This window comes from Prionailurus bengalensis, chromosome D4 (genome assembly GCF_016509475.1).
Source record: "Prionailurus bengalensis isolate Pbe53 chromosome D4, Fcat_Pben_1.1_paternal_pri, whole genome shotgun sequence".
Classification (NCBI taxonomy): domain Eukaryota; kingdom Metazoa; phylum Chordata; class Mammalia; order Carnivora; family Felidae; genus Prionailurus; species Prionailurus bengalensis.
The window spans coordinates 90,123,683-90,141,055 of record NC_057359.1 but is presented as its reverse complement, the minus strand read 5'-3'; the positions used below and the strand labels follow the sequence as shown (position 1 = coordinate 90,141,055).

At 59.1% G+C, this 17,373-nt stretch overlaps 1 protein-coding gene across 10 annotated transcripts in view; it reads right to left on the bottom strand.

The window, feature by feature from the left end:
• Window positions 1-17,373, bottom strand: part of NTNG2 (netrin G2) — a 67,151-nt gene that overhangs the window by 27,258 nt on the left and 22,520 nt on the right. For all 10 annotated transcript variants that reach the window (XM_043567221.1, XM_043567224.1, XM_043567225.1 and 7 more), the window contains one exon: window positions 10,771-11,414. In XM_043567221.1, the coding sequence (XP_043423156.1) occupies window positions 10,771-11,414 (644 nt within the window). The remainder of the gene's footprint in view (window positions 1-10,770; window positions 11,415-17,373) is intronic.

Below are 17,373 nucleotides of genomic sequence, written 5' to 3'. Positions count from 1 at the left end.
CAAAGAAGGAGTCAGATGCAAATGCAGGGCTTCCCTTGGACACCAAGAGGGCTGAGTCACCACAGAGACCCCTCGGGGCCTCGGCGATGGCCATCCGTGGTTGCCAGAACTGACAGGGGCTCGTCAGAAGTGCCGGAAGCCGGGGTCCTGACCCAAATATTCCATCCCTCAGTGTGTTTGTGCTCTCTTCCCTCACGGGGGGTGCAAGGTCACCCTCTGTCCCCTCATGCCCTCCTTCCACCTGGCGGCTCCCTCCAGCCTCCTCTCCAGCGGAAGGCCCATGCGCCATGGCGCCTCTCCATTTCCAGGAGGAGCCCTCTCCTTCCCGCTTCTCCCCACCTGCTCATGCCCCCGTCCCTGCTCCCTTTCAGGGTCACGGTTCCGAAATGCCTTAACAACACCCCATTTTTACCCCTCACTCATTTTGGTTTGTTTTGTTTCGTTGAGAGAGAGACAGAGACAGAGAATCCCAAGCAGATTCCACACTAAGGGTGGAGCCCAACACAGGGCTTGATCCCCCAATCCCCGGGCTCACAACCCGGGCCGGAAATCAAGAGTCACGTGCTCAAGCTAACTGGGCCACCCAGGCGCCCCACCCCTCACTCATTCTGTTTCATTTTTTTTGCCTCCACCCTGGAACCCTCCCCCAGACAGATCGCGTGCCCCTTCTCTACCACGTCTGCTCTCCAGGAGGTCACCTTTGACCTCCTCCGTCTGGACCCCTCTCCCCGCCATGGCATCAGACACAGTGACCGCTCTACCTGGACACACTCCTTCCGCTTGGCTCCGGGCCCCGTCCTCCTGGGTTTTCTCCCCTCCTGGCTGCTCGTTCTCCGTGCCCGGCCTTCACTATCCAAGCTCTCAGGCGCCCGTCCCAGGCCTGATGCTCTCCGCATCCCCCCACTCCCTCTTGGCGGTTTCTTTTAAGTTAAACATACACCTATCAGAGGGCACTGTGATCCCACGGCCGGGCGTTCACTCAAGAGAAATGAAAACTACGTTCGCCCGAAAGCCTTTACCAGCACGATCACGGCAGCTTAGCTCGGAATTACCCCAAACCGAAAGCAGCTGAAATATCTCAACGGTGACCGAATGGCTACAGGAAGCACAGACACCCATCCCACGGTGCCACACCACCCGGCCACAAAAAAGGCCACGCTCGGCGGGCCACGGCGTGATGTTCCTCAAAGGCACCCACGTGCCACATGCCGGCACGTAGGGGACATTTTCAGAAAGACAACTGTGGTGACGGTAAGCAGATCAGTGGATGCTGAGGGGAGGGGGCGGGGGGGGGCCACAAAGGGGCGGCCGGAGGGAGATTTATGGGAAGATGGTCGTGTTCTGGGTCTTGGCTGTTGTGGCGGCCACGTGAATCTATACATGCGTTGAAATTCACGGAACGGTGCCCCGGAAGGTATGATTTTCACTGTACGATACAATAAAAAATAAAATAGAAAAATGTGAAAACGACTTCCTCCTTCCCCTTCCTTCTTCCCTCGCAGCCGTCCACACGTGACCGGGTAAGATCTCCATCCACCCAGTGTCTTGAGACAGAACCCGGGAAGTCCCCTGGGTGCCTCCTGTTCCCTGCCCCCACCAGCCACCCGGTGAACCCCTGCCAAGGGCCCCCCCATCCCCAGACGGCCTGCCTCTCTCAGGTCCCCTCCCAACTCAAACGTCTCAGCACCAGAAGTCGGATCACGTCCCTTCCCTCACATCCGGCAACAGCTTTCACCGAACTTAGAATAAGACCGACCCCCTCCCAGAGCTGTAGGGATGGCAAGACCCGGCCAGGTCCCCTCTGCTCTTGCCTTACGGCACACGCACACCGTAGCCACGTCACGTGAAATTCTTACACCGTGTGTTTGACTGCAGGCCCTTTGCACCTGCTGTCCTCCTGCTGGAAATGCCCCACTCGCCCTTGAGGCTTCGCCTTCAAAGCTGCCTCCTGGGAAGGCCTTCCCCGACCACCTGGGTCCTGGTGACAGGCCGGTCTTGCCCGCCGCCCACCGTCATACTCCCCTCCTAGCACCTCTAGTCCTCTGGGGTGGTGTGTTTCGTTCACTCCCATCTCCCTTTTGGACCGTAAGCCCAGGAGGCTCCTGGGCGTGTAGCAGCTGGCTGAGCCGGGCACACGCATTGAATTGTGTTGTCCAACAAGAGATACCGAGGTTCTAACTCCTGGTGCGTGTGAATGTGAAATTATACGGAAGTAGGGTCTCTGCAGATGCGATTCGGACACAAGAGGAGGTGATGCGGAGTAGGGCGGCCCTAATCCAACGTGACTGCCGTCCTCCCAAGAGCGACACTGAGCACACCAGATCGACACAGACAGCGGGGAGGAGACGGAGGCCAGGGCCCGGCGACGTGTCTACAGGCCATGGTGCCGGAGACTTCTGGGGGGCGGGGGTGCAGGAGGGAGGCAGCATGGATTCTCTACACATTTCGGAGAGCCTGGCCCTGCCCTCCCCCGGATCTCAGGCTCCAGAGCTGTTAAGACGATACATTTCGGGTTGGTTTTTTTTTTTAACGAATTAATTTATTTTTTTAATGTTTATTTTTGAGAGACAGAGAGAGACAGAGCACAAGCAGGGGAGGGGCAGAGAGAGAGGGAGACACAGAATCCGAAGCAGGCTCCAGGCTCCGAGCTGTCAGCACAGAGCCTGATGCGGGGCTCGAACCCACAAACTCCAAGATCATGACCTGATTCGAAGGCAGACGCTCAACCAACTGAGCCACCCAGGTGCCCCACATTTCGGGTTTTTTTAAGCCCACCTAGTTTGTGGCACTTGGTTATGGTGGCCCTGGGACACGAATAAAAGTGCCCATTAAAAATATGTGTTGAGGGGCGCCTGCGGGGCTCAGTCGGCTGGGCGTCCAACTTCGGCTCAGGTCATGATTTCAAGGTTTGTGGGTTCGAGCCCTGCATCGGGCTCTGTGCCGACAGCTCGGAGCCTGGACCCTGCTTCGGATTCTGGGTCTCCCTCGCTCTGGCCCTCCCCCTCTTGTGCTCCGTCTCACTCTCTCTCTGTCAAAAATAAACATTAAAAAAAATATATTTGTTGAATGAATTAACATGATGGTGAGAAAACTCTCAGGAAATCCTTCTCCGTCGGCAAGAGAAAGGGGCCACTGTTCTCCCCGCGCCACTGGGAAGACATCGATGTCTGCGGTCCCATCCCCAACCCACCTGCGGGGCTCCCCACATCTCCTGTGACCCGGCCAAGCCAGGGGCCCCTCCTGCCGCCTGGCACTGAGATGGGGCCACACCGGTCAGGTGAGCAGAGCAGAGGCAGCCAGAGGAGCCACAGCGGGCGGGGGACCCCCACGCACCCCTCAGCACAGCTCTGCTCCCTCCAGGTCTCCACGGACGGGAGATACTGCGTTAATCGCGCACATCCACTCTCGGGTGGGAGGCAACGGTTCAGGAAGCTCGGCAGATTCGGCTAAAGGGGTGTGAACCACACCTAACGAAATCTCCATCCCCAGGGAGCGGAGTTCACGTGAGTTAGTTAAAACCCCCCACAAAACCGACTCGACGAACACTAGGGATCCCTGACCCCCTTTAAGAATGGCATAGGGGCGCCTGGGTGGCGCAGTCGGTTAAGTGTCTGACTTCAGCCAGGTCACGATCTCGCGGTCCGTGAGTTTGAGCCCCGCGTCGGGCTCTGGGCTGATGGCTCAGAGCCTGGAGCCTGTTTCCGATTCTGTGTCTCCCTCTCTCTCTGCCCCTCCCCCGTTCATGCTCTGTTTCTCTCTGTCCCAAAAATAAATAAATGTTGAAAAAAAAATTAAAAAAAAAAAAAAAAGAATGGCATAAAACCCGGGGCCCCTCTTTCAGGCTGACCATGCACAGCACACACGACACTCAGCACGTGGCTCAGGGAGTCCTGGCTCCTTAAAGCCCGCCGTGGCCCTCCTCCAAGTCCCCAGCCCGGGTAGAAGGACCTTCGGGACGCACGTACCCTGTGATCTGGTATTTTATTGGCATAACGGTGGTGCTGGTACTTACACGGGCTCACTAGGGCCCAGCCACGGCTCTACACGGCCATCGTGGCTCATCTCACCCAGACCCCAGGGTGACCGTCCCCATTTCATGGAGGTGGGAAAGGAGGGGCACAGTCACTTAAGTATCCTGCCCAGGGTGACACCCGAGGCAGCATTTGCACCCAGACGGTCCGATATGGAAGCCATCCACCCATCTGTTTCTTCTTCCCTTTTTTTTTTTTTTTTAAGTTTTTAGTAATCTCTACACCCAACGTGGGGCTCGAACTCAGGACCCCGAGATCAAGAGTCACACGCTCTGGGGAGCCTGGGTGGCTCGGTCGGTTGAGCGTCCGACTTAGGCCGCTGTGAGGTCATGATCTCACAGCTCATGGGTTTGAGCCCCGCGTTGGGGCTCTGTGCTGACGGCTCGGAGCCTGGAGCCTGCTTCCGATTCTGCGTCTCCCTCTCTCTCTGCCCCTCCCCTGCTCACGCTCTGTCTCTCTCTCTCAAAAACAAACAAACAAACAAACAAACAGAAAAGAGTCACATGCTCTTCCGACTGAGCCAGCCGGGCGGCCCGGTTTTTAAAACTGGGCTCTACACCCAACGTAGGGCTCGAACTCATGACCCTCGGATCAAGAGTCTTATGTTTTTTTAAACCGAGGTAACATATGCCTAAAATCTACTATTGTGCCGTTTTTAGGCACATAGCTCAGTAGCATTTGGACGTCACCACCATCCGCCTCTAGAAGGTTTACATCATCCCCAACAGAAACTGTCTCCCCACTAAACAAGAACTCTGCACACGCCCCCCCTTCCCTAAGCCTTTATCTTTTTTTCTGTTGCTCCGATCTTGACTTCTCCAGGTGCCCCACGTCAGTGGAGTCCCACAACACTCGTCCCCCTGTGTCTGGCTTATCTCGCTTCGCACAGTGTCCCCAGGGCTCACCCCTGTTGCAGCAGGTGTGAGGATGTCCCCCCGCCTGGAGGCTGAGTGACGAACAGTCCACGGTACGTGCACAGACTGCATTTTGTTAACCCATCATCGGTCAATGGACACTGGCGTTGTGTCCGCCCTCGGCTGCCGTGAACACGGGCGCACACGCATCTCTGCAGGCCCCCGCCTTCAGGGCTTGTACGTGGATACCAAGGAGTGGAATGGCGGGACCACGTGGCTTCTATTTAGGGTTCTGAGGACCCCCCCCCCCAAAGTGTTTCTGACAGCGGCCGCAGGTTTTACGTCCCGCCACAACGCGTGTTCCGTTCCTCTACGTGCTGACGCTTCATCTCTTTTTTTTCTGCGGGGCACGTCCATCTATCCCAGGACGACGGCCCTCAGGGGGCAGGACTCAAAGAGGAAGCACAGAAGTGACTTAGAAGGGTGCTCGGGCCCCGGGAGAAGGGCTCAGTTAACATCACCGAAGGGGGGGCCCGCCCCCTCTGCCCCGAGTGGGGTCCCAGCATGAGAAGGAATCAGCCCAGGAAGAACAATTCACACACTCCTTCTCACCCCGGTTCCCTGCAGAAAGGCCCGGGAAGAGACTAGAAGGAGGGTCAGAAGGGAGAAGGCGCCTCTCCCCCTGATGCACGCGCCCCTGCCCACTGCCCTCCACGCTCACACCCAGAGCAGAAATCTTCCCTCCGAGGTTCCTATTCTCGTGCTAAGTTCCGTCCGTCTCCAGTTACCGGGTGATCAATAGGGACAAGACGTTTGTGGAACAAGGACAAGAAGACAAGAAGCGGGGAAGGGGGGAGGGAAGAACACCCGGGGCGGGGGGCGGGGGCGACTGGCCGCTTGGGGGTCGGATGGGGCCAGATGGGGCTCGGCTCTGTCTCTCCCTCTCCAACCTCCTCCTGGGTAGGACGAAATGCCTACGACCTGACACCCACCAAATCTTTAAGCGGTTTCTACAAGCTCCCGTTGGCTTAATCAACAGTTACTATTGTACGGAACAGGTGCACGGGACCTTAATCTGACACACACGACTGTCTCCTTCATCTCCCACAAACACCACCCTGCTTGGCTTGAATGCCTCCAGGAACAGGGAACTCACTCCTCCTTTCCGGTCGCCAGCTGCCAAAGGGCCAACTGGACCGGGTCCCTGGAGCCTCTAAGAATTTTCTGAGCAGACAAACTTGCCCCTGGTCAGGGCTTGGGGGTGAGAAGAGGATGACCCCCGCCCACTCTCTGTCCTAGACCCAGAGTGCTCAGGCCTGGCCATGTTTCCCGTGCCCCAGCTCCTGGATGCCCACCCTGGCCAGGGGCCTGCTGAATTCTCTTAGTGTAGCAGCTACGCTATCACACCTGAGACAAGACACGAACATCTCACAGCGTGAGGGGCCCGCCATCCGCTCATGAGCCGCCCTGGGCCACAAGTGTGTTTTGTTTTACCTGGACAGGGGGGTTAAAAGAATGTCGACGTAGGTGCCCACGTTTTAAAAATCACGAATTTTTACGCACGTATCTGCTACGTGCCTTCTCTCGTTATCGCAGAAGGCCTGGCGACATTGGGTCTCTTGTTCGGTCTCCCCCCACTTCTCCGCAGACCACACCCTTCCCCGTTGTCTCTCCTGGACCACGCTGTCCAGGGATGCTGTCTCCCCCGCTTAAGGGAAACCAAAGCTCTTTGTGGTGGGGCTCGGGAACGTGGCGTCTTAAAAACCTCTCCTGTATGATCCTGGCCGGGTTTGGGCTTCGCTGAGCTTGAAACACTTGGGGGTGGAGGTGGGGGCTCTGTTTCTACTCCAAGGACAGCAACGGGATGGTCACATTTCTTCTCAACTCCAGATGTCGCCCCAGATCTGCCACACAGTTAGAGTCGGCGGCGCCCCTGCTCCACACCTGAGTTTCCCCAACTGTGGAAGGAGACAACAGCTCCCGTCCCCTTCCTGCCTGCCAGGAACGTGAGTAGATAAGGAAGCGGGACCCCCGCCACCCCCACCCCCGCCTTCTCTCTATCCCAGACCCAGGGTGGGCAGGACCGGCAAGGGTTATTTTGCCAGGGTCCGCGGGGAGGCAGGGCCAGTGGGGGCAGAGGCTTCAAGGTGCTGGATCCTGTTTTGGGTGGGGGTGTAGTGACATCTGCTCCTTCTCCCACCCCTGATCTGTACCCCTTCCTCGTTCCCCAGGGGCTTCCTCCAGCTGCTTTGTCCCCCTCCCCCCACTCCCAGCAGCCAGGTGCCTCTGCACTCCCCCCAACCCCCAATCTGGGTCCCCCTTGAAGGTGCAAATAGCTGACAATCGTGGCAGGGCGGGAGCAACCACAGTACCAGAGACCTTTGGATTTGGGAGAGGGGGGCCAGTGAGATGACCCTGTATAGAGAAGGACTTGAGCTTGGACACGCTTGCCTTGGCTCTTGGGTGTCTGGTGTTTAGTTTTAACTGTGTGATCTCCTTATATCCCCTGACCTCAGCCTCCTCAGGTGAAAACACGAGGTAGAGGGGAGCACGGTCTCTGTAGGGAAAGCTCCACGAGGTGGAGATCAGGTCCGGCTTGCTCAATGCCGGATTCTCGGCTTGGGGAATCTTAGCGATGCAATAACCATTGGGGAATCAGACGACTATTAATTAAATAAGAAAATGCGCACGAAGCTCTTAGCTCCGCGAGCCCCCGCCAATGAGACTGCAGCAAATGCTCAATAAATACCAGCTACTATTGTTGGCAGGCCACGGGGGCGGGGGAGGCCCTCTGGGCCACGAAACTCTCAGGGAATCCCAGAACGGGTTCAGTGTGAGATCCCGGAGCCTGAGAGCCCTCGGGCAGTCCCCAGGTGCCCACTCAGGAACGTCAAGGCCATCATCTGGGCGTCTCCCCGGGCCTGTCTGGCTTCCCGGCCACAGCGGGGGTTTCCCACCAGGAATTCAAAAAGAGCAGAGGAAGTCGCAGCCCTTTGCCGAACCATCTGACCAGACCTAATTAATCGATGAGCCAAGCTGTCGCTTTCCTGCCAAACAGCCGCCTGAAGAGTACTTACTTTATCTGTGAATTGATCGCCGTCCTGTCGCCACCACTATGCCTGATCCCCGCCGCCCGCGGAGGCTGAGTGCCAAGGGGAGACTGCCGAGCAGGGGCCGGCCTGCCACCTGGCCAGGGAGACGTGGTCTCCAGGCGTCCCAGTCCTCAGGCTGCAGATGGGAAACTGAGGCCCAGAGAGGGGTGCGGAGGGACAGGGCCAGAACCCAGCCCGTCCGGCCCTGGATCCCCCAGTGAGGTGGAAGGAGGGCCACTGACCAGACTCCTGAAGATGGGGGTCCCCTGCAGCAGCCCGAGGCAGATGAGACAAGGGGCCACACCCCCCCCCAAAAGGTGTGGAGATCTGGTTTCCACCACGATGCTGCTAAGCCAGCTGGGGCTGCTGGGTGGAGGGAGGGTCTCATACCAACCACTGCCTCCCGGGGGCGGCCTGAGGCCACCAGAGGCCCAGGACACGGATCAGACAGCTGGATCCTCGACCCCCGGCCTCCACCACGGTGGCCCTAGATCAGGTGGCTTCGAGAACATTCCTGAGTGAACGGAACCTGCCCCAAGCGGGGGAGGGTTAGAAGTCACGGGTGTCAGAACCACGGGCCCCCTGTATGCGCACCTGCCGGCCTTGAACTGAACCGCCTAAACAACTGCTTGCCTTTGTCTTGGCCCCCCAGGAACACACACGCGTGGGCCAAGTAAGATGACGCGCACTCGCGGGCTGAAAACGAAAGCCCGCCCCTCCCTGGCCAGCCCCGCTCTGCAGGCAGGACCACAGTGACGTTTCCAGCCCTGACCTGTACCCGTGAGGCTCTTCCCGGGCCCCGGGCAGACTTCCGTCCGACGCCCACACCCAAGATGTAGAAATTCTGCACGCGGGTATAGTATACATTTTGCAAAAACGGGCTTATCCTGGACACAGCAGGCAACGAATTGCTTTTTCCTCTCATCAGTAACTCCGGGCTTGGGTGGTCTTGCCGGCCGTGGAGAGACGCCCCCAGTGTATGTCGCCAGGCCCATGCGGCCTAACCCGTGCTCCTGACCCCTGATTACACCTCACCGTTTAACTGTCTACCGTCACCACCCAGTGAGAGGGGCGTGATTGTTATCATTCCCGTTCTACAGACGGGAAAACAGGGGCACGGAGAGGCCCTTGTCCAGAGTCTCCCGGCCAGTAGACAGAAGTGCTGGCAAAGCCAACCAGCCTGTCGGGCTCCGCAGTCATCCTCCCAACTGTCACACCAGGGACTCGCACGCCCGAGCGCACCTCAGAATCCCCGGAGGGCTCCTGGAAACACAGAGTGCTGGGTCCACCCCCGGAGTTTCTGATGCAGGAGGTCAGGTGTGGGGCCCGAGAATTTGCATTTCTAGCAGGCTTCCGAGGGAATGCGGACGCTGCCAGGCCCCGGAGTCACGGCTGGAGAGCGCCACATGCTCCTGTCCCTTGTGACTGACCCCTTGCTTGAGCAGGGCCCCGGCTTCCCCGAGCCTCTCCCCCGAGTGCACACCAGGGAGTTACAGAGCTGGCTCAGGGTCAGAGGACTTGCCCCTGCAGACCAGCGCATTATCTGTCGGTGGACGAATGGCCTGGACAGCAGGGGGACGTGTCAGCCTCTGCCATCTTTTTTGGGGGATCAGAGGCTGTTTTTACCTATAATGGTCTTTTGCCTCCGCCCAAAAGTGGCCTCAAAACATCTCCTGCCCCAAAGCTCCGAGTCAAGGATTAACGCGGCCGGTGTGGGCTCTCCACACCCCGCATATCCCCAAGAAAAGTCTGGCTCTTGACTTCTTGATTGGCTTCTGGGAGGCAGCCTCCGAGCCCTTGCGACATCTTGCCTGGTAAGAGCGTCTTTGTGCACCCGGGGTTTCGGGACACATCAGATCGTGGATGGCGATGGTGTGATTTACGGCAGGGGGCTCTGGGTCAAGGGATGGGGGGACCAAGGTCAAACATACAGGCAGTCAGCCATGCCTACGTGATCCGTTCCCAACACAAACCCCGGATGCCAAGGCTGGCGCAGGCCTCCCCGACTGCCACGCCTCCACACGTTATCGCGCATCATTGCCGTGAGCATCGAGTGCTCTCTGCAGGACCGCACCGGCTCGCACCGGTGTCCCCCGGGGCCCGCCCAGGCCACCTCTTTCTGTTGCTGATCTCAATCTCTTTTCAGTGTGATAAACTGTAATTGAGAGCGTATAACAGTTTTGCCAGGTTCTGGGAGTCCTTCCAGCAAATCATTAGGCCTGAGGGTGGTCTCGGGGACCCCCAGACACAAGCACCAATTCACCGAGTTGCTGGACAATTACAGAGCACTCCCTGAGCGCATGGCTTTCACCCAAGCCCTGCCCACACTGCCCAGCTCCGCTGGTCTCCTCTAGGCCTTCCAGCCCTCCAGGCCCTACGGGGGGCCTTTATCATCCACCATTCACCTCCCTCCATGGAAAAACCCGTGTGGCCACCACAAGCAGCCTCGTGGATGAAACACTACGTAACATCCTGAGAATCAGGTGACATCTCAGGAAGAAGGTAACATCCTGGGAACCAGGTGATATCTCAGGAATCACGTGACATCTCAGAAACCGGTAACATCCTGGCACCAGGTAATATCCTGGGTACTATCTAACCTCCCAGGAATCAGGCAACATCCCAGGCACCAGGTAACATCCCGGGAACTAGGCACTGTCCTGAGTACCAGCTCACATCACGGGAACCAGGTACCATCCCGGGAACCAGGTAACGTCCTGAGCTCCAGCTCACATCCCGGCGCGCCCCTCCCCGCCCTCGCCCCCACCCCCCCCACCGCCCGCCCAGGCTTACCTGCCAATGACCTCGATGTTGGAGATAGCATAGAAGTACTTGTAGAGGTTCTCCCGCTGCACGTAGGTGCCCCCCAGCGCCGGGCGCAACAGCCTCATGCGCAGGTCCGTGAGGGTGAAGAAGTCCTTGAGGCCCTTGGCGCTCTCCAGGCGCGTGTAGAGGTTGCCCATGTTGCGCATGTCGGGGCCGGCGAAGATGGCCAGGCGGTCCCGCACCTCGAAGCGCACGTGCTTCTCCTTCTTGGAGCCCGCCCAGCGCGAGTACTCCTCGGTGCACAGCACGCGGTGGGCGCCCGACGCCGGCAGGTCGCGGGCCCGGCGGGGGGCCATGCCGAAGGCCTCCGTGCAGTCCTCGGCGTAGAACTGGTAGGGGTGCCACGTGCGCCCGTTGTCCAGGGACTTCTCGAGGACCATGGCCGTGGGCCGGCCGTACTCGAAGGTCACCACCACGTCGTCGGTCAGCTCCACGCTCTTGTTCCACGAGAGGGTGATGTTGGCTTCCAGGGGGCTTGGGTAGCGGCTCCAGGGGACGCTCTGCCAGTACGTGGCCAGGCCCTCGTCCTCCCTGTCGAACATGAGCCGGGGCGGGTGGGCCAGGTCGGGGTTGGACGCGTCACACTCGTTGCTACACAGGTAGGGGTTCTCCTGTAGGGGGAGGAGACGGCAGGGGTGGGCGCCGGCCGCTCGGAGGCCCCGGGGAGCCGCGGCCCGCCCCCCCCCCCCCCCCCCCACCGCGTGCCCGGGTGTCGCCGGGGAGGTCGGGGGGCCCGTGGTCTGGTGTCCGGGCGCCGGGCGCCTCTCCTGGGCCGGCAAGCCGTACCCGCTTCCCCAAGGCACAGAAAGGCACGCAGGCCCACGGCTCCCCAAGGAAACACACACTCGCTCCTTCTCCAAATACAGACCATCGAGAAGGGAGCGTGTGTGCGATCGGGCTCCTCGGGGCCGGCGGGATGAAGTCCTACGTCTCCAACACAACTCTTCAGCACTCTCCTTCCACCGTGGACCTGGAGCCCAGTCTCCCCGTCCCGGGCTCCCGTCCTCCACTCCCGCCCGAGTCGGTGCCCCTGAGCCTTTGCAGACGATATTCCCTCTCCCGCTCTCTGCCGGCCTTGAAAATTCCTACTCACGTTCTTAACCCTTTAAACATCTCCCACCCCAAGACGCCCTCCTGACCTACTTTAAACGGTACCGTCAGTAGCAACCCGAGGGGCTGCGGTAGAGAAAGTCAAAGTCACGGCAAATATTGGTTGAACCGCCGCCCGGCGTCAGGCACGATGTCTCCGTTACAGACCTCATGCGGAGTCTGGGCGCGCCAGGAGGTTGCTGGGTGAGTCTCAAGAGGGTGCATCTTTGTGGCGGGTCACTTCTGGGGCCTTGGCACAGGCCTGGCGGGCTCAGTGGGGGGGGGGATGCTGGCTCGGCCCCCCATTTTCTCTGCCTCCTCCCTGCCTGCCCCCCAGGAGGCGGGCAGCCCGCTCCCAGCCATCGATGTGGCCCCTCAGCTGTCACAGATGCACCGGGCCAGTGCATACCCTAACAGTAGGGAAAATCGCTCATGGGGAGACAGAGGGTCCTGGAGACTCTCTCCACCGTGGGGCTCAGTTTTCTGTAGGCCCAAAACTGTTCTAAAACATAGGCTATTAATTAAAAAAGAAAAAAAAAAAAAGCCGTCACAAAGAACCACAGTGCCCAGACCGCTCACGGCCCCTTTTGATGAATATTTCAGGTCTCTGGTTTGCTCAGAGACAAAAAAGCGTGGATGTGAGTTAAAGTCTCTCTCTCCAAAATGAGCCACCCGGCTCCCACGGGGGAGTGGGCGCATTGCCTCCCGAGAGGCCGGGCTGGTGCCCCGGCCAGCATCACCGCTGATGCCCTTTAGTGGGGGACGAGTTCCCAGGCCGCCCCGGGGTCCTGGGTGGGCAGGCTGGCCCCGGAGATTACTGCGGCAGGCTCCACGAAGCCTTGACCAAAATAGCTCTGTCCTTGGTCCCCCGTGGTGCCGCTGTCCATCTCACCTGGCCCGGGCCCGCTGATCCTCAGGATGCGCAAACCTTGGGATGGAAGGGGTAAGCCGCTGAGTCCAACTCCTCGCTCAGCAGACGGGAGAACAGGAGAACAGGAGGGACTGGCCCAGGTCCCCTTGACAGGGGGTCGCGTTTGAGGATGAGGCCTGCTCCTGTCCTAGACAACCTCCGGGGTGTCCTGAAACGCGGGTGACTTCGCAACATGGCAGGGACAGGCATCTGGCTCTGCTCGTGGGGGGTCCCAGCTCCCTTGAGCTCCAGCTCAGTGACCTTGGGCCGTTGCCCTGAATGGGAAGGGGGCTGAGAGGCTCCCTGGGGATGGCCCAGCGGCCTGCAGAGGCCAGGCCTGGTGGCAGGAGGGCAGCAGGCTGCGAGGGCTAGAGGAAACAAGCCCCCCTGGGGGGACAGCCCCTGCCCCAGTCCCTCTGCCGGCCCCCAGCAGAATCCAGAGGCAGATCTGGCTCTGGTCATGCCATTTGGGATGGAGACGCCCCAGAGCTCACACATGGACACTGGGGGCAAGAGGACCCTAGGTTGGCATCCCCACCCCCCCCCCCAGCAATCTCGCGCTTCCCACCCCCTGTTCCCCTCTACTGCTGCTGGCGCCCTGTTAACGGCTAACTTGTGTCTCCCTCCAAATCCCTCCTAAACGTCAGGATCTCGGAATGTGACTGGTCGGAGATAGGGGCCTTTAAAGGGTGATTAGGTGAAAATGAGACCATTAAGGGGCGTCCGGGTGGCTCAGTCAGTTAAGCGTCCGACTCCTGCTCAGGTCATGATCTCGTGGTTCGTGGGTTCGAGCCCCGTGTCAGGCCCGGCGCTGACCGCCCAGAGCCTGGAACCTGCTTCCGATTCTGTGTTCTCCTCTCTCTCTGCCCCTCCCCTGTTCACACTCTGTCTCTTAATAATAAATAAATGTTAAAAAAAAAATCTTATAGGGGCGCCTGGGTGGCTCAGTCTGTTGGGCGCCTGACCGGCTCAGGTCATGATCTCACGGTTCGTGGGGTTGAGCCCCGTGTCGGACCCTGTGCTGACCGCCCAGAGCCTGGAACCTGCTTCCGATTCTGTGTTCTCCTCTCTCTCTGCCCCTCCCCGACTCATGCACGCTCTTTTTCTCTCTCAACAATAAATAAACATTAAAAAAAAAATGAGACCATGAGGATGGGTCCTGATCCAACACGACTGGTGTCCTTGTAACGAGAGGAAGTTTGGGTCCACAGAGAGACACCGGAGCCGAGTGTCATCCGCAGGCCAAGGAGAGAGGCCGCAGAAGAAACGAGGCCTGCCTGGGGCTTCAAGGGTCACACGAACTTTGATCTTACACTTCGGGCCTCCAGAGGCATGAACAAATACATTTTTGTTGTTTAAGCCACCCGGGACCTAGCTCATCCCCAAGGTGGGGACAAAGGGAAGGTTAGGGTGGGAGCAACAGTTCAGAGGGGCAGGACTGAATTGTGAGTTTTTTATGATTTCCCCAGAAGCTCCCTCTGGGGCTCCCTCTCTGCAAGCCTGGTCTCCAGCACGCCGTCACCAGGTGACATCATACTTCGCGCGCATCCGGATAACTCCCATCGATCCAGCACCGAAGGCTGTGCCTTTTCCCTGGTTGCCTCATCTCCTCTCCCCTCTGAGTCTGTGCTCCTGTGGCCCCTCTCCCTCCTCGGGGTTTTCAGAGCCCTACCCCCAGGCACCTCCTCCAGGAAGCCCTCCTTGCCTGACTCCATATTTAAACCCAGTTCCTTTGTCATCCATCCTGGGTTATCAGGGTGTTCATCTGGGACAGCGTGGGAAAGCCTCTGTATAGGGCCTGGACCTCAGTAGCCGGTCACTAAATTGGAGTTATTACGGTCATCATAGTAATCAGTTATTCACATAACGACGCTTCGGTTAACATTCCTCTATCTCCGGTCGGATGTCGATATTATGCCTGTCAACCCTCCTAACTGCTGTGACTCACCCACACTTCACCTTTGCCCGGTTTTTCTCCACCCCCCCTGCCTTACCTCCCCTGCCCAGCCTCTTGGGGGACCCCACGGGGGGACATCGGATCCAGCACGACCCCCGGCTGCGTCAGCCTGTCTGTTACCAGGAAGACTGACACGGCCCGCTCTGCCAGGGGACGGGGGGGGGGGGGGGGGGGGGGGCTCCAGCTCGGCTGCCGACACCATGCGGTCTTCACCTGCAGTGCCCTCTGGCCCCCCGCCCCCCCGGCCCGGGAAGCAGATGGTCAGAAACTAATGAATCAGCCTGTGCATTTACCAGCCCCGCGCCTGCTGCTGAACGGGCTTAATCAACAGCGAGCACGATAAATAAATCCCAAGCCATCGCCGGCACAAGTCTCTCCGCCTCTCTCCCATTTCACTTCTTCCTTCCGCCGCCCTGCCCTCGCGCCCCAAGATCTTTGAATTCCATTTAACCACTTAGGGGTGCGGGGCGTGTCCCCTGCTGAAGGCGATGTCCACGCAGGACCAGCCGTCCGTCCCAAAGGGCGAGGCTCTCGCCCTCGCGTTCCTTCTGTTCTCCCCTAGCAAGGGTCCCGAGGAGGAGCCTGGGGTGAGGGGCCCAGTTTACCCCAAGCCCCCCACCCCCACCCCGTCCCAAGGGCTGTGCTTCAGCTCATTACAGCAGGTGCGAGGGAGGGGCTGGGCTGGAGGGTCGGCGTCTCCTTCCTCAGTCTGCACATTTCCACCCGTCTCTGTGAGATCAGGCTGATAATGAAACAAACAGTCCAAATAATGCCTAGTGTCTAATACCCGGCCTCACACCAGAGGGAAAGTTAGGGGGTGTTTGAGGCACGCCTTTAACCTTTTAGGATGATACCAAAGCCAACATCTGATATTATCAAAAACAGTAATTAGTTGTTTAGACCTTTTACGAATAGCACCAAAAAAAAAAAAAAAAAAAGTGAAGAAATAAGAATCATGTCCCTAATTAAAAGCTTTGAAACTTTCTCCCCCCCCCCCCAAAAAAAAAGCCACACACCACATTTTGCATCAAATCCTGGGGATTCATGGGGTCCCATCTCCCCATTTAGGAGCCCCGGTTCTGGAGTCTGGAGCAGTTAAGGAAACTGGCTTGGAGCTCCACAAGTCCTGGGTTTAATCTCAGCTCTATCCCTCGAGGCTGTGTGCCCTCGAGAAACTTGCTTTACCTCTCTGAATGTTTCGTTTCTCATCCGACCTGTGAGATAACGCGCGTGAAATACCTAGAAAACGTCTCCAAGCGGCAGCAACGATTATTCAACAGCAGCTCCAGACACACTCGCTCAGGGGCTTTCCTTGCAACCTTCCTGGGGAAGAAGTAAGGCTGAGGGCAACCGGCTCATTAACAGTAAAATCAGAGCCTCACATGAGCCGCCGGCTGCCTTGGGGACCGCGGGCTCGGGAGAGCCTAACGATCCCGCCGTTCACCGAGTGCTAACTGTGTGCCAGGGCTGGGCGCCCATTCCATGTGGCAGACTCCCAGCATCCCCCCGGGCGGTCAGTGCTCCCGAGGACGTGCCACCCCCCACGTCACCTCCTCTGAGCACAGCGGGATCCTGCCAAGGAAATCTTGGGGAAGCCCAGCCCGCCCTACCTGCCTGGCTGCAGGCTCTCCCATCTCTGCAGACACACCCAGGAGGGATGGGGGTGGCGGGGAGGGGCAGGGGCGCGGGGCAAGGGGAAGGCAGCCAGCTAGGACGACAGCACCAGAGAATGGGGTGGGAACAAAGTGACAGACACACCGAGCAGGAGTCGCTTGGGAAGAAGTATCCTACGGAGAAACCATCTCGTACCACGATTTTCAAACCTTTCCGCGGGCTCTCGGATGCTTTCGCTCTTATGTCATTTTCTGTGCAAAGGGGCGACAGGGGCGGGGGAGGGGGGGCGGTGGTTGCTGTTGGGAGTCAGAAGCCAGCCTGGAAGCAGTGTAGACGACAGCTTCGGGCGAAAAACATAATCGAGCAGGAAAGCCAACTGTGAGCAGGGATGGGGGTAACCGTGTCCAGGGGAGGTCTGGCTGTCTGGACCAAGGAGCCTTTGCGGGGTCAGCGACTGAAACCGTAACCAAGCCTCGGGGAGAGGAACCAACAGCTCTGTGAGGACGGGCCCACATCCTAGCCCGGGTTGAGATGAACAATCCCCGACGGGGCGGGCCGTGGTGACGTGTGCAGCAGCGTCAGAGAACTCCCCCAGGCGCCCACCGGCCACACACAAACCCCCGCACCTCCCCGCTGGAGGGGAAGCCCCGCGAGGGCAGCGGCCCCACCCGCCTCCTTCCTCCCTGCAGCCGGGACCCCGGCGCTCCTCGGGGCTGCTTGGGAAAACGTGGCGGAGTGGACGGAGTCCAGCGAGGGCGAGAGGGCTGACTTCTCAGGGCCCCCGTGAGAATCACACTAGGCTCCGCGTGGCGAGCACCTTGCGTGACCCCGGCTCGCCAGCGATGGGTGTAGGGACAGCACCACGGCCGCCGCCAGCTGGGCAAACAGCACGGTCCACACCCCACGCGTGGGCCGTCCTGGAAGATGGGGTCCTTTCATTTACGGTCTACAAAGGAGGAAAGGCTGAACAATGCCTCAAGGTCACACTGCTTTTTTGTTT